Below are 23,674 nucleotides of genomic sequence, written 5' to 3' on the forward strand. Positions count from 1 at the left end.
CCTCTACACTGCTAAGAGTCTTACCCCTGATATTATACTCTTTCATCCCATTTGACCTGCCAAAATGGACCACTACACATTTATCCGGGTTGAAGTCCATCTGCCACTTCTCCGCCCAGTCTTGCATCCTATCTATGTCACGCTGCAGCTTCTGCCATCCCTCCAACCTATCCACAACACCACCAACCTTCGTGTCGTCAGCAAACTTACCAACCCATCCCTCCACTTCCTCATCCAGGTCATTTCTGAAAATGACAAACAGCAAGGGTCCCAGAACAGATCCCTGGGGATGTGGAAATGATTGAAAGGGTGGAACTGATTCGCTTCAGATCATGTTAGGGAGCAGGCAGGTAAGTGGAACAGATCTCTATTTGCGGGCTAACCTCCTCGCTCTCAGTCACCTCATCACGATTCCCTCCCCCCAACCTTTCTAGTTTAAAGTCTCCCCAGTAGCCTTAGCCAACCTTCCTGCCAGGATATTCGCCCCCTGGGATTCAAGTGCCACCCGTCTTTTTTGTACAGGTCACACCTGCCCCGAAAGAGGTCCCAATGATTCAGGAACCTGAATCCCTGCCCCCTGCTCCAGTCCCTCAGCCACGTATTCATCCTCCACCTCACTCCATTCTTGTTCTCACTTTCCCGTGGCACAGGCAGCAATCCTGAGATTACTACCTTTGCGTTCCTCCTTCTCAATTGTCTACCTAACTCCCTATGTTCCCTTTTCATGGCCCCTTCCCTCTTCCTACCTATGTCAGCGGTACCAATATGTATCACGACCTCTGGCTCCTCTCCCTCCCACCTCAGGATATCTGGGATGCGATCAGAGACATCCCGGCTCCCGGCACCAGGGAGGCAGACCACCATCTGAGACTCCCGTCTGCCTCCGCAAAAAAGCCTGTCCGATCCCCTTACTGTTGAGTCCCCGATTAATACTGCCTTCCTCCTCCTTTCCTTAGCCCTCGGAGTTACAGGGCCAGACTCTGCTCCAGAGACACGGCCACTGCTGCTTCCCCCAGGTGGGTTGTCCCCCCCCAGCAGCACTCAGACAGGAGTACTTATTGTGAAGGGGCACATCCACCGGGGTGCTCTCTATCACCCGAGCATTCCCCTTCCTGGACGTTACCCACTTGTCTGCCTCCCGTGGCCCCGGTGTGACCACCTGCTGATAGCTCCTGTCTATCACCTCCTCATTTTCCCTAACCAGACGAAGATCCTCGAGCTGCAGTTCCAATTCTGTAACACGGTCCCTTAGGAACCGCAGCTCGACACACCCATCACAGATATGGATGTCCGGGAGGCCAGGAGCCTCCAGGACCTCCCACATCCTACATTGGGAACAACAGACTGGCCTCACACTCATAATTTCCCTTCTTATTTCAAGGAACACAGAGAAACGTACTTAAGAATTAAACTTACCCCGCCTCGCCCTTTCCGTCTAAGCCCTTAGAGCCAAAGCCCTTCAGCTCTCACTCTGCTCCCTTCTCACTCCCACTGCCCACTCTCAACGCTGCCCGCTGGATACTGCGGCCTGCTTTTTAAACCTCCCGCGCGCTTAAAAAAAAAACTAAATGCCTTCCCAGGTTGCCCCGTGGGCGGCCTACTTCTGCTTTTCAAATTTAAACTACTACAACAAGGAACCCCATGAAAAATTAGACGGGTAAATATGTGAGACTACAGGATAGGGCCTCGGTGCAATTGTTGTCAGTGCAGACTCGATGGGCTGAATGGCCTCCTTCTGCACTGTAGGGTTTCTATGATTCTGTGATTCTATCATGCCTAAGCAATGAATCCAATCTCTTTTCCTCACTAACCTTGCATCCCTATTTGATTGGCCTTTAGGTACCTATCTGTCTCTGATTTTAATTTACGAAATGACTGGACTTCCACAACCCCTTCGGGCACAGAGTTCCAAACATGCAGAAACCTCTAAGTAAAAATATTCCACATCTTTGTCATAAATGTCTTATTTTGAAATTGTGGAACTATACTCCACAACCAAGGGAAACATCTTACCTTCATCTACCTATCTATCTTTTTAAATATGTTGTAGGTTTAATTAAGATCACCTCCCATTCTTTGAAACTCTAGAGCACAGAGGCCCACTTTGCCGCATCTTTTTTCAGGGGATACTCCTGCAATCCCAGAGACAATCTGATGTATTGTCATTTATCTCCCTCTATGGCAATAACATTCTTCCTAAGGGAAGGAGAGCAAAACTCCACATGCGATCAAAGCATGATTCCATACAAACTAATGAAGATATCGCTACTTCTGTCTCAGATTCCCTTTAGATAAATGCTAAGACACCTGTAAACATCCGAATAGATTGGTACACCTGAGACTTAGCTTTATTATACCCAATCCAATGTGCTGCAATTTTATTTACTGAGGTCTTGTGTGGAACATTACAGAAAAATTTCTATTACAAGAGATTGAAATGCACCATAGCCACTGATTCTCCCTTAACTGTTCTGAGGTAACATCCTCAAAGCAAACTCCAATAGGTTTGCCAAACCTGAATTCCATTTCACAAATCCATGTTGATTTTGCTTCTTCCCACCATTATACTCTGAGCATTTAATATCTCATTATTTGGAACCTATCCTTTACTTTCCTGCTGCTGAGGCTAGTTTAAACAGGTCGATTCCTCGCCCTTTACTGGCACCTTATTTATAAAGTAGCTGAGTTACGCTTCACGCCATACAGGATACAGGCGCCATTGCAGAATGTATAGAATATTGCAAAGTGGTCAAGAATGCATCCATTATCTCTACAACTACCTCTTTCTAGACTCTTGGTAGTGGATAATCAGATGCACAGGACTTATATTTAATTCACATTAATTTCTAGTATCACTTAATATTTTTTCCAGTTCCTCATCACTGCTTGTCCCTTGCTACTCAACCATTTCTGGAAGCATTGTGTATTTCTTTCCATGAAGACAGCCAAAACCTATTTGTTTTGATTCTCTGGCATTTCCATATTCTCCATTATAAATTATCCACTCTCTGTCTGCGTTGGGCTCACATTTGTCTTTGTCAACATTCACCTACTCAGACAAGTGATTACAATCCCACTCTCTGTTTCTCACCAGTTCACTCTTAAACCCTATTATCTATGGCGGTGTCATTATTTTCGCTATCATGTGATAAATTGTAAAAACAAGTTTGTAAACCTCAAGTTTGCACTTTTAGACATTTACTTTAACCACTAATTTAATCCAATACAATCTGAACTTTTATGTTAGCGAACGTTAGATCAGTCTTCCCTGTTTTGTTTGTTTATGTTTCAAAGCAATGTACACTTGTTGTAAATCACGCATTAACTATTTGAGTGCTAACCATTTCAGGATACTGTCATATCATTTAATGCAGTTTCCAGATCTACCACCACCATCTTACCAATCATACTTCCGTAGATTTCATACTTCAGATTTAAAACCTTGCTTCCAGATTGAACTTCATTAACCTAAGACGTCATGCAATATTCGAAGAATATTGTGATCACCCAACTCTAACGGTAATTTAAAAAGAATATTTTTAGCCCTCAATCATTGCAAATCAAGATGTAAAATAGCTTGTATTATAGTTGGTTCCTCAAGGAACTGTTGCCGAAAAGCATGCAGGGGCGGAGTGGTACTGTCACTGGATTAATGAAGCAGAAACCAGGGATAATTTTCTAGGGACCTGGATTCGAATTCCACCACTGCAAATAATGAAATTTGACATCGGAAAGGAAATCCGTCGCCCTTCCCTGGTATGTGACTCCACATCCACTGCAATTTATTGCCCCTTAGAGATGGGCAATAAATGCTGGCTAAGCCAGTGATGCCCACTTCCTGTGAAAGAATGAAAATAAAATGTCGCATATATTCCAGGAATTCATGCTGCACCACATTTGATCAATTTATATTTGTCCAGTCTGTACGCTTGGCATCCCACATAGCAAGAGTGTTGTCTGTCTTGCATGCGCCTACGTCTGGAGTTCCTGATGGATAGCTTATCCTACATTACCATAAGATTTTGATGCCTAATGAACAATGGTTTATTCCTCTTGCTGCCATCTAGTTGCACCTAAACTTATTGACATCTTGATACCTCAATCAAAGAACATTTAATGGTCATTTACTGAAGTCGGCTATTAATAACAGTTCTCCTTTTTGATTTTGAGTATCCCTCTTAAATGTAAACCGTGGAACATTTAATTCCCTACAGTCTTAGCTCCATTATAAGAACTGTGGCACAGTGGTTAGCGCTGCTGCACCAGAGCTCCAAGGACTCGGATTCAATTCCATCCTTGGATGACTGTGTGGAGTTTGTAAGTCCTCCCGGTGTTTGCATGAGTTTCCTCCAGGTGCTTCAGTTTCCTCCTACACTCCAAAGATGTGCAGGTTAGGTGAATTGCCCTGCTCAATTCTCTCTTCTTGTACCGAGGTTAGGTGGATTAACCATGTTAAATGTGTGGAGTTACATGGAAAGGGCGTCGGAGAGGACCTGGGTAAGATACTCTGTCAGAGAGTCAGTGCAGACTCATGGGCTGAATGGCCTCTTCTGCACTGTAAGGATTCTATTCTATGAGATCATACCCATTTACTTGTATAAATACCACCAATTCATCTACCTTATTGTGACTGCTTCACAACTTCAGATGTAATCATTTTTTTCATTTTAACATGTATATGAAATTACTTGATGCTGTTTGTGTTCTTTCCAGTGTCATTTACTGCTATTCGTTGGATCATTGGCAACATTGTATGTCCCCCTTCAGTATTCCCTCATTGGTGACAATCCCTCTACCAACCTATTTTAAAAACTGCCAAACGATACAAACAAAATTTTCCAAACACGGTATTTGTCTGACCGTCCTAAGATGCCACGTTTACACCTTGTAGAGATGTCATCGGCCCCAAATGCTTGAAAAATCTGAAGTACTCAGTAGAGACGGCCTGCACTATTGAGCGGGTCTGCCGCTGTCTTCATTCTTATAAACACTTCATTAATCTAGCTTTTGACACCGGCAACAGCTCCTACACTTAATTTCCTTACTCAGAAAATTTCCACGCACAAACTCTTTGTAGAGCTGCACACAATGACCAGCTGCTGTCTTTGTGCATGCTTACCTCGTGCTCAGCAAGAAAGCGCACAGCAGGTAATAAGGAAGATGAATGGAATTTTGGCATTCCTTGCCAAGTATAAAAGTAGGGAATTGATGTTGCAACTTTATAAGGCATTGACAGGACTGAACCTGGAGTACTGCACACAGTTTTGCTTGTTGCAGGAAGAATGGAAATGCATTGGAGGAGTTTCAGAGAAGGTTCACTAGATTGATTCCAGGGATGATTCCAGGACTTGACTTATGAAGAGAGATTGAGTAGTTCATGCCTATAGTCGCTTCAGTTCAAAAGAATGAGAAGAGATCTAATTTAGGTATAAATATGCTAGGTATAAATATGAAATTGGAGACGTAAGGCAGACGTTTCCTCTTGTTGGACATTCTAGAATGAGATGCCATAATTTTAGGCTAACTGGTGTCAAATCTGAACCAGAAATGCGGAGGAATTACTTCACTCAAAGGGTCGTGAATCTTTGGTATTTTCTGCCCTAGAATGCAATGGACACCAAAACACTAAACAAATTTAAGGAGGCCGGCTCTTATGAAGGGAGCTTGTCTTTTCCCCCCGAATAAGATTGAAAGAAGCTCACCTTGAGCAGTGAAATATGACTAAACTCTAAATGCAAATGTCATTAGCTTTAAGAAAAACGAATGCTTAAAATAACAGTTAAAATTCTGTCCCTCAACACATTTCCAAGCTCGCACGCTCATATCTTCACTCAGAGACAAGTTGCTGTCTTTCTCCATACTTGATTTTACCACAGCAATATTTCCTAACTTCCTTCGACTGTACTCTTTTTTTTTAATACACACCATGCTCTTAATTTAATCAACGACTGAATCAAACTGTATGGCCACCATTACGGAAAGTGTGTACAATATACACATGTTCCCTTCTAGCGATCCACATTTGCCACCACCATTCTTCCGTTCCGCTCTATTAGGCTCCCCATATACAGCTGCACTTTCTCCTGGTTTTTACCACTCTGCTTCTTTTCTTCTGCTGTCCTTCCTACATTGTTGTGAACCTGTCGAACTGGTCACTCTTTGGACCTTTCTAAACCATCCCATTGTGCGAGTGTTCATATTCACTCTCAACATGTGAGTGTCAGAGGACTCTCAATGCTTTTGTATCCGTAGATCTGTCATTATGCCCATGTCCAAAGAACCTGTTGTCATATGTGAATCTAACATTGTGCTTAGGTTTATGGATCCTGAAATTGCTCTTGAGTCTGTAGTACCTATCATTGTGTGTTAGACTCTAGACTCATCATGTCTAATTCTGGAGAACCTGCCCCTTTGTGTGTTTATGTAAACTTTTAAGATCCTAACCGAGGGCAGTATATTTTTCAGAAAAAGAATAAATACAAAATCGCCATTTTTTACTGAAAGTACAAAGCCACAAGCATGAGTTATAACACAATAAGGCTTTCCAATATAAATGTCAAAGCACACAGTAAACATTACATTGAGTGACAACCTATTGAGCAAACATTAATATCAATGTACATTAAAACATGATATAACAGGTGAAGTGTGTCCATTATAACACATAAATTTCATAGAAAGTGGCAGATCCAACTCAGGCACATCTTATGAATTGGCTCAGCAATGCACACCGCATAGATATCCTAACTCTCAGTCATAAAGTGCTTCACAACACGGGCTTTTTCACAAAGAATTTCAGCTCCACTCCTTCTACCACTTGAACACATCCCCAGTCAGCAGTGTATAACCAACCACTGGCAAGATCTTAAGCAAAATGGTACAGAGCTGTAAAGAATCTACTCAGCTCTGCTTATGACTACCTGGAAATGCATAGATCCAAGAGCAATATCTTGAAGAAACAGAAGCAGGCGAAGTAACTGAGTGCACATTTGCCAATTCTGAGCATCTTTTTTTAGCCTATCTGCACTACACCATTGGTATGATTAACATCGTAAGAAGTTTAACAACACCAGGTTAAAGTCCAACAGGTTTATTTGGTAGCAAAAGCCTCACAAGCTTTCGGAGCTCCAAGCCCCTTCTTCAGGTGAGTGGGAATTCTGTTCACAAACAGGGCATATAAAGACACAAACTCAATTTACATGAATAATGGTTGGAATGCGAATACTTACAGCTAATCAAGTCTTTAAGAAACAAAACAACGTCTTTTTTAAAGACTTGATTAGCTGTAAGTATTCGCATTCCAACCATTATTCATGTAAATTGAGTCTGTGTCTTTATAAGCTCTGTTTGTGAACAGAATTCCCACTCACCTGAAGAAGGGGCTTAGAGCTCCGAAAGCTTGTGTGGCTTTTGCTACCAAATAAACCTGTTGGACTTTAACCTGGTGTTGTTAAACTTCTTACTGTGTTTACCCCAGTCCAACGCCGGCATCGCCACATCATGATTAACATCACCATCTCTGTGTTATTCATAAGGTGTTAACAAATTCTGTTTCCTCAGTCGTATTGGTTCCAAAACTTACATTCAGCAGATGTTCCTGCAAAACTGTAAAGGCCAGCTTCCTACCTCATTCTCTTTCTTTGTTTCTATTTTCAATTAGGCTCGGTCCCAAAATACCATCAGTGATACTATTGATTCCATCAGGACACTGTCACTGTATGAGTGTCAATTACGCCTTCATTGTGAGTGACTATAGTTCTGATTTTTATATGAGTGGCAGTAGAGCCGGCCACTCTGAGTGTCGCTGCATTGTCCATATCCACACCACTGTGTCAATTCCTTTAAAGCTTTCATGTTTGTATTTCCCCACACAGACACAGTGTGAGTGTGTGCAGAACTTTTCACTGTATCTAACTTTCAACAATAATTGTTTGAACATAGAACATAGAAAGCCACAGCACAAACAGGCCCTTCGGCCCACAAGTTGCGCTGATCATATCCCTACCTCTAGGCCTATCTATAGCCCTCAATCCCATTAAATCCCATGTACTCATCCAGAAGTCTCTTAAAAGACCCCAACGAGTTTACCTCCACCACCACCGACGTCAGCCGATTCCACTCACCCACCACCCTCTGAGTGAAAAACTTACCCCTGACATCTCCTCTGTACCTACCCCCCAGCACCTTAAACCTGTGTCTTCTCGTAGCAACCATTTCAGCCCTTGGAAATAGCCTCTGAGAGTCTACCCTATCCAGACCTCTCAACATCTTGTAAACCTCTATCAGGTCACCTCTCATCCTTCGTCTCTCCAGGGAGAAGAGACCAAGCTCCCTCAACCTATCCTCATAAGGCATGCCCCCCAATCCAGGCAACATCCTTGTAAATCTCCTCTGCACCCTTTCAATGGCTTCAACATCTTTCCTGTAATGAGGTGACCAGAACTGCGCGCAGTACTCCAAGTGGGGTCTAACCAGGGTCCTATAAAGCTGCAGCATTATCTCCCGACTCCTAAACTCAATCCCTCGATTAATGAAGGCTAGTACGCCGTACGCCTTCTTGACCGCATCCTCCACCTGCGAGGCCGATTTAAGAGTCCTATGGACCTGGACCCCAAGGTCCTTCTGATCCTCTACACTGCTAAGAATGGTACCCTTCATATTATACTGCTGCTTCATCCCATTGGATCTGCCAAAATGGATCACTACACACTTATCCGGGTTGAAGTCCATCTGCCACTTCTCCGCCCAGTCTTGCATTCTATCTATGTCTCGCTGCAACTTCTGACATCCCTCCAAACTATCCACAACACCACCTACCTTGGTGTCATCAGCAAACTTACCAACCCATCCCTCCACTTCCTCATCCAGGTCATTTATGAAAATGACAAACAGCTTGTCTTTGCATGAGGGTCTGCAGTGTCTGGTACTGCCTGTGGGCCCTTTCACCCATGTCTGCGTGGGTTTCTTCCGGGTGCTCTGGTTTCCTCCCACACCCCAAAGATGTGCAAGTTAAGTGGACTGGCCATGCCCTTAGTGTCCCAAGATGTGTAGGTTAGGGGATTAACGGGGTAAATACTTGGGGTTATGGGAAACAGGTCGGGATGGGATTTCCCCTTAGTGTCGGGGATTACATGGGGTGACAAGGATAGGGCCTGGGTGGGATTGTTGTCAGTGCAGAATCGATGGGCCAAATGGCCTCCTTCTGCACTGTCGGTATTCTATGATTCTATGAATCAAAAACTGTGGATCATTGTGTGAGTACATGTGCAGCATTTCGTTGTGCATTTGTGTGTCGAATTTGGCACTGTCTCAATGACATTATGCACTGCCACCTTTCTTTGAATCTGTAGATACAGTGATGTTGTGTCTTTCCTATCTTTATCTTTCTGACTGACTGTAGACACTGACCCTGTGCATGTCTACAAATCATATTATTTTATCACTCTGTGGTTATGCCGCTTCTGAGCGCCTACATACCGAATTATAATGTTAGAGGCTTGGGACCTTGTCAATAACAAAGAACAAAGAACAATACAGCACAGGAACAGGCCCTTCGGCCCTCCAAGCCCGCGCCGCTCCCCGGTCCAGGATTGAATCCTGAATCCAGGATCCCTGCCCAATTTTCCAGCCTATCTACATACCAATATCCTATCCACCGAGCTGTCCCTCACAGCTACGATGCTTTGTTCATCACAACCTATTAACTCACCCCCACCCCCCCATTCCAGACCATGTGATCTCCAGGGAGAGGCGAAAACCCAGAGTGAAAACCCCAGGGCCAATATGGGGAAAAAAAATCTGGGAAATTCCTCTCCGACCCCCTGAGGCGATCGAAACGAGTCCAGGAGATCACACTGGCCCTGATCGGAAAATGCTTCCCAACCCTAGTCATTTCCACTTCCACGAACACCATCTGAATTCCCTGCCCCCGAGACAGGTTCCCAACTATCCGCAGTCTCGCTCTGTACTGGCACCAGCAAGATGATCATAGAATGAAGCCTTGAAACGAGAAACAAGGAACAATTAGCCCGCGCCGCTCCCTGGTCCAAACTAGACCACTCTTTTGTATCCCTCCATTCCCACTCCGTTCATATAGCTGTCTAGATAAGTCTTAAACGTTCCCAGTGTGTCCGCCTCCACCACCTTGCCCGGCAACACATTCCAGGCCCCCACGACCCTCTGTGTAAAATATGTCCTTCTGATATCTGTGTTAAACCTCCCCCCCTTCACCTTGAACCTATGACCCCTCGTGAACGTCACCACCGACCCGGGGAAAAGCTTCCCACCGTTCACCCTATCTATGCCTTTCATAATTTTATACACCTCTATTAAGTCTCCCCTCATCCTCCGTCTTTCCAAGGAGAACAACCCCAGTTTCCCCAATCTCTCCTCATAACCAAGCCCCTCCATACCAGGCAACATCCTGGTAAACCTCCTCTGTACTCTCTCCAAAGCCTCCACGTCCTTCTGGTAGTGTGGCGACCAGAACTGGACGCAGTATTCCAAATGCGGCCGAACCAATGTTCTATACATCTGCAACATCAGACCCCAACTCTTATACTCTATGCCCCGTCCTATAAAGGCAAGCATGCCATATGCCTTCTTCACCACCTTCTCCACCTGTGACGTCACCTTCAAAGATCTGTGGACTTGCACACCCAGGTCCCTCTGCGTCTCTACACCCTTTATGGTTCTTCCATTTATCGTGTAGCTCCTCCCTACATTATTCCCACCAAAATGCATCACTTCGCATTTATCAGGATTGAACTCCATCTGCCATTTCCTTGCCCAAATTTCCAGCCTATCTATATCCTTCTGTAGCCTCTGACAATGTTCCTCACTATCTGCAAGTCCTGCCAGTTTTGTGTCGTCCGCAAACTTACTGATCACCCCAGTTACTCCTTCTTCCAGATCATTTATATAAATCACAAACAGTAGAGGTCCCAATAGAGAGCCCTGCGGAACACCACTAGTCACAGGCCTCCAGCCGGAAAAAGACCCTTCCACTACCACCCTCTGTCTTCTATGACCAAGCCAGTTCTCCACCCATCTAGCCACCTCCCCCTTTATCCCATGAGATCCAACCTTTTTCACTTGCCTACCATGAGGGACTTTGTCAAACGCTTTACTAAAGTCCATATAGACAACATCCACAGCCCTTCCTTCGTCAACCATTTTGGTCACTTCTTCAAAAAACACCACCAGGTTAGTGAGGCATGACCTCCCTCTCACAAAACCATGCTGACTATCGTTAATGAGTTTATTCCTTTCTAAATGCGCATACATCCTATCTCTAAGAGTCTTCTCCAACAACTTCCCCACCACGGACGTCAAGCTCACCGGCCTATAATTACCCGGGTTATCCTTCCTACCCTTCTTAAATAACGGGACCACATTGGCTATCCTCCAATCCTCTGGGACCTCACCTGTGTCCAGTGACGAGACAAAGATTTGCGTCAGAGGCCCAACGATTTCACCTCTCGTCTCCCTGAGCAGCCTTGGATAGATTCCATCAGGCCCTGGGGATTTGTCAGTCTTTATATTCTCTAACAAACCTAACACTTCCTCCTTTGTAATGGAGATTTTCTCCAACGGTTCAACACTTCCCTCAGAGACACTCCCAGTCAACACATCCCTCTCCTTTGTGAATACCGACACAAAGTATTCATTTAGGATCTCCCCTACTTCTTTGGGCTCCAAGCATAAGTCCCCACTTTTGTCCCTGAGAGGTCCGATTTTTTCCCTAACAACCCTTTTGTTCCTAATGTATGAATAAAATGCCTTGGGATTCTCCTTAATCCTGTCTGCCAAGAACATTTCGTGACCCCTTTTTGCTCTTCTAATTCCCCGTTTGAGTACTTTCCTACTTTCATTGTACTCCTCCAGAGCTCCCTCCGTTTTTAGCTGCTTGGACCTAACATACGCCTCTCTTTTCTTTTTGACCAGTCCCTCAATTTCCCTGGTTATCCACGGTTCTCTAATCCTACCCTTCCTATCCTTTTTTACAGGCACGTGCTTGTCCTGTAGCCCTAACAACCGTTCCTTAAAAGACTGCCACATACCAGATGTGGATTTACCCTCAAACAGCCTCTCCCAATCAAGAGCTGCCAATTTCTGCCTGATCCCAATAAAGTTAGCCTTCCCCCAATCCAACACCTTACCCTTGGGACACCACTCATCCTTTGTCCGAACGTCTGTCCTAAATGCAACATAATTCAAATTCTGGAGATTGTTCATGCAGACGAATCATGCCAGAAAATCTCTCAAGGTCTGGTGGTATGTGTGGGAAGAGAAACACAGTTAAAATTTTGAGTCCAAAATGACTCCTCTTCAGAACCAAAAAAAGTCCAACATTTATGATGTATTTGGTTGTGAATGGAAGGGAAATCTAGGTGATTTCAATTATTGATGATCTGCCTTGCCAGATAATGATTTCCCGGTTTGTGGCTAAAAATATTTGACAGCAGTTCGAAATGTCACATTCCATAATGTACAGATCCAAACTCAGCAGTGGAAATAATGATCTCCCACATTGAGCTGACCATAACTCAAAAGGGAAATAGAGCAAGCTCCATATTATAAAGGCCACAACATAGGAAGTTCCTCATCTCTAGGATTGCTACTCCAAGATAAGGGATCACCTGTGTGCCTGTAAAGCCAAAGTAATCCAGGAAAAACATGCGCTTTGAGAAACCTCCGATATTAACAATTTACTGATAGTTATAATTGTTCCCATACCCTCCTCTCATATTTTGCTTCGATGATGCTGGTAAGGAGTAAACATTACTTTAAGCCATATTGATTTTTAGAGCTGGAAGACAGATATCACCATATTTCCATCAGTGACTTCAAATAGTTTGATTACATTTTTCTGGGGAAGACTTAACATTTTTTGTTCTTTTCTGTTTCTAACAGTTAACTTGTCGGCGATTGCAAACTTCTTCCAACGAAAGTAAATTCGTCACTCGCTATCTGGTAGCATTGGCAGCAGCAGATCTAATGGTGGTAATTGGCCATGTTGCATTACACAGGATTAAAAACATATATTTTCCAACTTGTTGCCAGTTTCTCACTCTTGTGTACATCATAGAAATCATAGAAACCCGACAGTACAGAAAGAGGCCATTCAGCCCATCGAGTCTGCACTGACCACAATCCCACCCAGGCCCTACCCCCATATCCCTATATATTTACCCACTAATCCCTGTAACCTACACATCTCAGGACACTAAGGGCAATTTTTAGCATGGCCAATCAACCTAACCCGCACATCTTTGGACTGTGGGAGGAAACCGGAGCACCCGGAGGAAACCCACACAGGCACGAGGAGAATGTGCAAACTCCACACAGACAGTGACCCAAGCTGGGAATTGAACCCAGGTCCCTGGAGCTGTGAAGCAGCAGTGCTAACCACTGTGCTACCATGCCGCCCTTCAACCTTTGTTTCATAAATAGCAGGCTAGTTGGTCTGGTTTACTGTTGGCATTTTCTTGGATCATTTTATTGACATGCTAGAATCGAATAGTCCCAGTATTGGCACTTTCTCAGAAGCACCGTTTTAACTATTTAAATTCACTTTTGATTATAATTTACAACATTTTTTGTTATTGTATTCCCACTGCTCATTTTATAATGTCTATATTATAGACCTTGAGCCAGCATTACCCATTTATCATTAATCATTTCAATTATGCTGTTCAAAGCTCTGACAGCCAACCATATTACAATGGGAGGTAAAGTTAGCAGGTGATTCTCGGGAGCATTGAATACCAAATTGAAGCAGAAATGTTAAATCGGAGAAAATCCATGTCTTCGTTCTTCACTATCTCGGTCAAACTCATCGTATTGCCAGTGATGAGGCTGCACAGTGGTTAGCACTGCTGCCTCAGAGCGCCAGGGACCCAGGTTCAATTCTAGCCTTGGGTGACTATCTGTGTGGAGATTGCAGGTTCTTCCTGTGTCTATGTGCGTTTCCACTGTGTACTCCAGTTGCCTCCCATTGTCCAAAGATGTCCAGCTTAGATGGATTGATAGTTAAATTGCCCCTTAATGTCCTAAGATGTGTAATTTAAGGGGGTTAGCAAGGCAAAATCATGGGATAGGGCCTGGGTAAAATGCTTTGGGGGAGAGTGGGTGTAAACCCAATGGGCCGAATGGCCTCCTTCTGCATTGTCGGGATTCTGCGACCCACATATTGTCCATTCTGTAAATTGGTCAGTTAGAAATTTTAATTGTGCGCATAAATATTACACTGACCAGATATATATTGCCCAGCAAGCTGGGTTCATTCTACAATGATTAAGTGGCTGATTCAGCAAAAAATAAGGGAGTACCTCAAGAATTGTATGGAATATGTGTTCACACTTCATGAAAAAAAATGCAAACAACAAGCAATGACTTGGAAATGGAAATATTTTTGGTCAGGTGAAGGGAAATGAGAAGATGGGATATATGTAGGAAGATTTATAGAATACATAAAACCACAATATAGCGCATAAATTATAATGTTCAACAACGTACTTGCATAGCATGAGATATCCTGATGTAAATGTAATTCAGACGTTTAAAATACTGAAAGGGATGAGCAGACTGGCCGCAGGGATGTTGCTTCATCTGGCTGGACCGTCTTGAAAATGGGGTCACATTCTCAGAACATTGGATAAGCCATGAAGAACTGAGATGTGGAGAAACTTCTTTACACAGAGGGTGGGGAACCTGTGGAATTCTCTGCAACAAATGTTATGGAGCCCAAGTCACTGAATATATTTAACAAGGAAATATACAGATTTCTAGATCTAAAGGTGTTGAGGTGAATGGGGAAAGCGAGCGAGCATGCCTTTGAGATAGAGGAGGAGCTATGGCCATATTTAGTGGTGGTGCAGTCTCGAAGGGCCAAATGAATGACTGCTCCTATTTTCCATGTTTCTATGTAATATCATTGTTGCTTTTTTGGATTGACAGTAATTATACATCGACAAATAACAGCAAGCTAATTCCCTATAAAACAAATTTAGAATGTACTCTGAGAGATAGGATTTACAGGCATTTAGACAGGCAGAGACTGATTAGGGACTGTCAGCATGGCTTTGTGAGTGGAAGATCATGACTCACGAATTTGATTGAATTTTTTGAAGGGGTAACCAAGAAGGTAGATGAGGGCAGTACAGTCGACATTGTCTACATGGACTTTAGCAAGGCCTTTGGCAGTGTACCGCATGGTAGGTTAAATCTCGTGGGATGTGGGGTGAGGTAGCCAATTGGATACAAAATTGACTTGATGACAGAAGACAGAGGGTGGTTTTAGAGGGTTGTTTTTCAAACAGAGGCCTGTGACCAGTGGTGCGTCTCAGGGATCAGTGCTGGGCCCATTGTTATTTGTCATTTATATTAATGATTTGGATGGGAATTTAGGAGGCATGGTTAGTAAGTTTGCAGATGACACCAAGATTGGTGGCATAGTTGACAGTGAAGAAGGTTATCTAGGATTACAACGGGAGCTTGATAAATTGGGCCAGTGGGCTGATGAATTGCAGATGGAGTTTAATTTCGATAAATGCAAGGTGATGCATTTTGGTAGATTGAACCAGGGCAGGACTTACTCAGTTAATGATAGCGCATTGGGGTGAGTTATCGAACAAAGAGATCTAGAGGTACAGGCTCATAGCTCTTTGAAAGTGGAATCACAAGTGGACAGGTTGGTGAAGAAGACATTCAGCATACTTAGTTTCATGATCAGAACAGTTGGAACATCTTGTTGGAGTTGTGCAAGACATTGGTAAGGCTACACTTGGAATACTGTGTACAGTTCTGGTCACACTATTATAGAAAGGATATTATTAAACTAGAAAGAGTGCAGAAAAGATTTCCTAGAATGCTACCAGGACTTGATGGTTTGAGTTATAAGGATAGGCTGGATAGACTGGAACTTTTCTCCCAGGAGTGGAGGAGACTTAGGGGTGATCTTACAGTGTCTATAAAATAATGGGAGGCATAGATGACATAGATAGTCAACACCTTTTCCCAAATGTAGGAGAGTATAAAACTAGAGGGCATATGTTTGAGGGGAGAGATGCAAAAAGGGTCCAAGGGGCAATTTTTTAATAGAGGGTAGTGAGTGTCTGGAATGAGTTCCCAGAGGTAGTAGTAGAGGTTGGTGCAATTTTAAAGTAAAGTTTATTTATTAGTCACAAGTAGGCTGACATTAACACTGCAGTGAAGTAACTGTGAAATTCCCCTAGTCGCCACATTCCGGCAATTGTTCGGGTCAATGCACCTAACTAGCACGTCTTTCAGACTGTGGGAGGAAACCGGAGCACTCGGAGGAAACCCACGTAGACATGGGGAGAACGTGCAAACTCCACACACTCAGTGACCCAAGCCAGGAATCAAACCCAGGACCATGGCGCTGTGAGGCAGCAGTGCTAACCACTGCGGCACCATGCCGCCCCAAGGTCTTTTAAAAGCATTTAGACAGTTACATGGGTAAGATTGGTATAGAGGAATATGGGCCAAATGCAGGCAATTGGGACGAACAAAGAATAGTACAGCACAGTAACAGGCCCTTCGGCCCTCCAATCTTGTGCCGATCATGATGCCTGCCTAAACTAAAACCGTATGCACTTACGGAGTCTGTATCCTTCCATTCCTATCCTAATCATGTATTCGTCTAGATGGCCCCTTAACTGCCGCTATTGTACTTGCTCCCATCACCTCACCGGGCAGCAAAATGAAGGAGATAGTCATCGACTGCAGGAACATGCCCATCTACATCAATGGGACAAAGTAGAAATGGTCGAGAGCTTCAGGTTTTTAGGTGTCCAGATGACCAACAACCTGTCCTGGTTCCCCCCCATGTTGACACTATAGTTAAGAAAGCCCATCAACGCCTCTATTTTCTCAGAAGACTAAAGAAATTTTGCATGTCAGGTATGACTCTCACCAACATTTACCATAGAAAGCATTCTTTCTGGTTGTATCACAGCTTGGTATGGTTCCTGCTCTGCCCAAGACTGCAGGTAACTGCAAAGGGTCCTGAATGTAGCCCAGTCCATCACGCAAACCAGCCTCCCATCCATTGACTCTGTCTACACTTCCCGCTGCCTCGGAAAAGCAGCCGTCATAATTAAGGACCATGCACTCCGGATGTACTGTCTTCCACCTTCCTCCATCGGGAAAATAATATGCAAGTCTGAAGTCATGTACCAACCAACTCGAGAAGAGCTTCTTCCCTGCTGCCATCAGACTTTTGAATGGACCCGACCTTGCACTAAGTTGATCTTTCTCTAGCTATGACTGTAACACCACATTCTGTAGTCTCTCCTTTCCTTCTCTGTGAACAGTTAGAAATCTCTCAACACCAGGTTAAAGTCCAACAGGTTTATTTGGAATCACGAGCTTTTGGAGTGCTACTTCTTCATCAGGTGATGAACGGTATGCTTTGTATAACATGCAAGAAACAATACTTTTCACTGTATACTCATATATGTGACAATAATAAAATCAAATAGAAACAGTGTTTTCCAGACATTCACCAACCTCAAACTTTAATGGTAAAAACTGGGCAGCACGGACAAGTTGTGCCGAAGGGCCTGTTTCGGAAACATCTATGACTCTATGACAAGAAATCTTGACATTCCAGTGAATGTCAATATATTGAAAGAGGAAGTGTCGAGTATCCTAAATTACATTAGATAGAGACGTCCCTGGGGCAGGGTGGGATCTATCCCAGGCCACTGTGGGAGGCAAAGGGAGAAATAGCTGGACCTTTACAGATATCTTCATATCCCCTTTGACCACAGACAAGGTTCCAGAGGACTAGAGAAGAGCCAATGTTGTTCCCTTGTTTAAGAAAGGAAGCATGGATAATCCAGGAAATTATAGGCCGATGAGTTTGACATCAGTGGTGTGGAAGCTTTTGGAGAAGATACTTAGTGACAGGGTATATGTGCATTTGGAATAAAGTGGACTAATTAGTGTCAGGCAGCATAGTTTTGTACGGGAAGGTCATGTCTCACCAACATCATTGAATTTTTTTGAAGAGGTGATGAAGATAATTCTTGACAGAAGGGCTGTAGATCTAGTATATATGGACTTTGGTAAGGCATTTGACAAGGTCTCACATGGCAGACTGGTACAAAAAATAAAATCACATGGGATTCAGGGTGGGCTGGTTCGATCGATACTGAACTGGCTTGGTTATACAAGATGTGGAGATGCCGGCATTGGACTGGGGTAAACACAGTAAGAAGTCTCACAACACCAGGTTAAAGTCCAACAGGTTTATTTGGTAGCAAAAGCCACTAGCTTTCGGAGCGTTGCTCCTTCGTCAGGTAACTGGGAGTTCTGTTCACAAACAGGGCATATAAAGACACAAACTCAATTTACAAAATAATGGTTGGAATATGAGTCTTTACAGGTAATCAAGTCTTAAAGGTACAGACAATGTGAGTGGAGAGAGCGTTAAGCACAGGTTAAAGAGATGTGTTGTCTCCAGACAGGACAGTTAGTGAGATTTCTCAACCCAGGCAAGTTGTGGGGGTTACAGATAGTGTGACATGAACCCAAGATCCCGGTTAAGGCCGTCCTCATGTGTGTGGAACTTGGCTATCAGTCTCTCCTCAGCGACTCTGCGTTGTCGTGTGTCGTGAAGGCTGCCTTGGAGAATGCTTAACCGAATATCAGAGGCCGAATGCCCGTGACCGCTGAAGTGTTCCCCAACAGAAAGAGAACACTCTTGCCTGGTGATTGTCGAGCGGTGTTCATTCATCCATTGTCGTAGCGTCTGCATGGTCTCCCCGATGTACCATGCATCGGGACATCCTTTCCTGCAGCGTATCAGGTAGACAACGTTGGCCAAGTTGCAAGAGTATGTACCGTGTACCTGGTGGATGGTGTTCTCACGTGAGATGATGACATCCGTGTCGATGATCCGGCACGTCTTGCAGAGGTTGCTGTGGCAGGGTTGTGTGGTGTCGTGGTCACTGTTCTCCTGAAGGCTGGGTAGTTTTCTGCGGACAATGGTCTGTTTGAGGTTGTGTAGTTGTTTGAAGACAAGAAGTCGGGGTGTGGGGATGGCCTTGGCGAGATGTTCGTCTTTATCAATGACATGTTGAAGGCTCCGGAGAAGATGATGTAGCTTCTCTGCTCCGGGGAAGTACTGGACGACAAAGGGTACTCTGTCCACCGTGTCCGGTGTTTGTCTTCTGAGGAGGTCGGTGCAGTCTTTTGCTGTGGCGCATCGAAACTGCCGATCGATGAGTTGAGCGCCATATCCTGTTCTTATGAGGGCATCTTTCAGCATCTGGAGGTGTCTGTTGCGATCCTCCTCATCTGAGCAGATCCTGTGTATACGGAGGGCTTGTCCGTAGGGGATGGCTTCTTTAACGTGTTTAGGGTGGAAGCTGGAAAAGTGGAGCATCGTGAGGTTATCCGTGGGCTTGCGGTACAATGAAGTGCTGAGGTGACCGTCCTTGATGGAGATGCGTGTGTCCAAGAATGCAACCGATTCCGGAGGGTAGTCCATGGTGAGTCTGATGGTGGGATGGAACTTGTTGATGTCATCATAGAGTTGTTTCAGTGATTGTTCACCATGAGTCACAAGGAAGAAAATGTCATCGATGTATCTAGTGTATGCCATCGGTTGAAGGTCCTGTGCAGCAAAGAGGTCTTGTTCGAACCTGTGCATGAAGATGGTGGCATATTGAGGTGCGAATTTGGTCCTCATGGCTGTTCCGTGTGTCTGGATGAAGAATTGGTTGTTGAAGGTGAAGACATTGTGGTCCAGAGTGAAGCGGATGAGTTGTAAAATTGCATCTGGAAACTGGCAGTTGTCGGCGTTGAGTACTGAGGCAGTTGCAGCAATGCCATCATCGTGGGGGATGCTGGTGTAGAGTGCCGAGACATCCATTGTGACGAGGAGTGCTCCTGGTTCAACTGTTCCATGCGTGTTGAGTTTATGTAGGAAGTCTGTAGTGTCGCGACAAAAGCTGGGGGTTCTTTGTACAATGGGTTTCAAGATGCCCTTGATGTAGCCGGAGTCAGCCATGGAGACCAAATTCGCACCTCAATATTCCAACACCTTCATGCACAGCTTCGAACAAGACCTCTCCACTGCACAGGACCTTCAACCGATGCTATACACTAGATACATCGATGACATTTTCTTCCTTTGGACTCATGGTGAACAATCACTGAAACAACTATATGATGACATCAACAAGTTCCATCCCACCATCAGACTCACCATGGACTACTCTCTGGAATCAGTTGCATTCTTGGACACATGCATCTCCATCAAGGACGGTCACCTCAGCACCTCACTGTACCGCAAGCCCACGGATAACCTCACGATGCTCCACTTCTCCAGCTTCCACCCTAAACACGTTAAAGAAGCCATCCCCTACAGACAAGCCCTCCGTATACACAGGATCTGCTCGGATGAGGAGGATCGCAACAGACACCTCCAGATGCTGAAAGAAGCCCTCATAAGAACAGGATAAGGCGCTCAACTCATTGATCGACAGTTCCAACACGCCACAGCGAAAAACTGCACCGACCTCCTCAGAAGACAAACACGGGACACGGCGGACAGAGTACACTTCGTCGTCCAGTACTTCCCCAGAGCGGAGAAACTACGAAATCTTCTCCGGAGCCTTCAACATGTCATTGATGAAGACGAACATCTCGCCAAGGCTATCCCCACACCCCCACTTCTTGCCTTCAAACAACTGCATAACCTCAAACAGACCATTGTCCGCAGCAAACTACCCAGCCTTCAGGAGAACAGTGACCACGACACCACACAACCTTGCCACAGCAACCTCTGCAAGACATGCCGGATCATTGACACGGATGCCATCATCTCATGTGAGAACACCATCCACCAGGTACACGGTACCTACTCTTGCAACTTGGCCAACGTTGTCTATCTGATACGCTGCAGGAAAGGATGTCCCGAGGCATGGTACATTGGGGAAACCATGCAGACGCTACGACAACGGATGAATGAACACCGCTCGACAATCACCAGGCAATAGTGTTCTCTTTCTGTTGGGGATCACTTCAGCAGTCACCGGCATTCGGCCTCTGATCTTCGGGTAAGTGTTCTCCAAGGCAGCCTTCACGACACACGACAACGCAGCGTCCCTGAGCAGAAACTGATAGCCAAGTTCCGCAAACATGAGGACGGCCTTAACTGGGATCTTGGGTTCATGTCACACTATCTGTAACACCCACGACTTGCCTGGGTTTGAAAAATCTCACTAACTGTCCTGTCTGGAGACAATACACATCTCTTTAACCTGTTCTTAACGCTCTCTCCAGTCACATTGTCTGTACCTTTAAGATTCACATTCCAACCATTATTTTGTAAATTGAGTTTGTGTCTTTATTTGCCCTGTTTGTGAACAGAACTCCCACCTGACGAAGGAGCAGCGCTCTGCAAGCTAGTGGCTTTTGCTGCCAAATAAACCTGTTGGACTTTAACCTGGTGTTGTGAGACTTCTTTCTATGATCGAGCCAGTTCTGTAGCCACCTTGCCAGTTCACCTCTGATTCCATGCAACTTCACCTTCTGCATCAGTCTGCTATGAGAGACCTTCATCAATCATCATCACTTCCTCGAAAAACTCGATCAAGTTCGTAAGACACAACTTCCCCTTCACAAAACCATGTTGTCTCTTGCTAATACATGCACTTATTTTCAAGTGGGAGTAAATCCTGTCTTGAAGAATCCTTTTGAATAATTTCCCTACCACTGACGTAAGGCTCACTGGCCTGTAATTACCTGGATTATTCTTGCTACCCTTCTTAAACAAAGGAACAATATTGGCTATTCTCCAATCATCTGGGACCTCCCCTGTAAGAAGTTTAACAACACCAGGTTAAAGTCCAACAGGTTTATTTGGTCGCAAATGCAACTAGCTTTCGGAGCGCTGCCCCTTCGTCAGGTTTATGCTGTTTCGTTGTGCTGTTCGTGCTGTTTGTGAGCAGATATCCACTCCACCTGACGAAGGGGCAGCGCTCCGAAATCTAGTTGCATTTGCGACCAAATAAACCTGTTGGACTTTAACCTGGTGTTGTTAAACTTCTTACTGTGTTTACCCCAGTCCAACACCGCCATCTCCACATCATGACCTCCCCTGTAGCCAGTGAGGATACAAAGATTTCTCTCACGGTCCCAGCAATTTCCTCCCTTGTTTCTCTCAGTATTCTGGGGTATATCCCATCAGGCCCTGGGGACTTGTCTACCTTAATGTTTCTCAAGAACCCCAATACCTCCTTTTTTGTCTCAGCATGACTCAAACTATCTGCAATCCTTTCCCAGACTCATCATGCACCAAGGTCCTTCTCTTTGGTGAATACTGACGCAAAGTGCTCATTTAATAATGCGCCCATTTCCTCTAGCTCCACGCATGGATTCCCTCCCCTGTCCTTGAGTGGGCCAACCCTCTCCCTGGCTACCCTCTTGCTCTTTATATATGTATAAAAAAGCTTGGGATTTTCCTTAATCCTGCTGGCCAATGACTTTTCGTGACCCCTTTGAGCCCTCCTTATTCCTTGCTTAAGTTTCTTTCTACTTTCCTTGTATTCCACACTTGCTCTGTGTGTTCCCTGCCTCCTAGCCTTGGCAAATGCTTCCTTTTTCTCTTTGACTAGGCTCACAATATCTCTTGTTTTCCAAGACTTGCCATACTTATCCTTCATCCTTACGGGAATGTGCTGGTCCTGGATCCCTGTCAACTTACACTTGAAAGCCTCCCACATGCCAAATGTTGATTTGCCCTCAAACATCTGCCCCCAATCCATATTCTTCAGTTCCTGCCTAATATCGTTGTAATTAGCCTTCCCCCAATTTAGCACCTTAACTTGAGGACTACACTCATCTTTATCCATCAGTGTTATTTAATGCTCTGACTGACATTTTATACTGGCAAATAATGTCCTGAAATGGATGTGGACAAACATCATAGGTCAGAAAGACCCATAGATTAAGATTCAGAGATATTCCATCAGTTTGCTTTGCACAATATCAGTCAATTTCATACCATTGTGGTTGATAGATGTTGCGCATCCACTAAACTGGCCATGGCAAAACATGTATTATGAAGATAAATATTTCAGTTATCTTTTTTTAGCGAATGCAATGTCCCTAAGCCAAGCAGATCTTCCAGTCCTGCCAGATTGAATGCGAAGAGGCCTCAGTTCCTAAGGGTTCGGTTAAATGGATCCTCCTTTGGTTGGCAAACTCTAACTAGTGGGAGACTTCAACTATTACCAATCTATATAAATGATTTGCAAGCAAGATACAGTGTGTAACATAGCAAACACGGATGATAATAAAATAGATGGGAAAGCAGACTCTGATGAGGAGATTAACGAGTTTACAGATGAATATTGATAGGCTAGGAGAACAGGCAAAAATCTGTCAGATGAAGTTTAATGTTATTAAATGTTATACATTTAATAACATTAATGTTATACATTTTCCCAGAAAAATAAAAGGGCAAATTATTATTTAAGTGGGAAGCAGATTCAAAGTGCGCCAGTGCAGAGGAATCTGGGTGTCCTTGTGCAAGAATCACAGAAGGTGGACATGTAGGTGCTGCATATAATAAGAAAGGCAAATGGAATCTTGACAGTTATTGTAACAGGATTGGATTTTAAAAATGAAGAAG

General features: G+C 44.3%; 1 protein-coding gene across 5 annotated transcripts in view; it reads left to right on the top strand.

The window, feature by feature from the left end:
- The window catches only part of LOC144497120 (protein phosphatase 1 regulatory subunit 1C-like), a 92,413-nt gene that overhangs the window by 60,204 nt on the left and 8,535 nt on the right, over positions 1 to 23,674 (top strand). For 3 of the 5 annotated variants that reach the window (XM_078217912.1, XM_078217910.1, XM_078217913.1), the window contains one exon: positions 12,916 to 13,058. The exons of 1 other annotated variant lie outside the window; for it this stretch is intronic. In XM_078217912.1, coding sequence (XP_078074038.1) covers positions 12,916 to 12,919 — 4 coding nt within the window. In that variant the 3' untranslated portion in view covers positions 12,920 to 13,058. Of the gene's footprint in view, positions 1 to 3,374; positions 3,487 to 12,915; positions 13,059 to 23,674 lie in introns of those variants that run through there. One more of the 5 variants, XM_078217909.1, reaches the window with a different exon arrangement.

Source organism: Mustelus asterias, chromosome 8, assembly GCF_964213995.1.
Source record: "Mustelus asterias chromosome 8, sMusAst1.hap1.1, whole genome shotgun sequence".
NCBI classification, from domain to species: domain Eukaryota; kingdom Metazoa; phylum Chordata; class Chondrichthyes; order Carcharhiniformes; family Triakidae; genus Mustelus; species Mustelus asterias.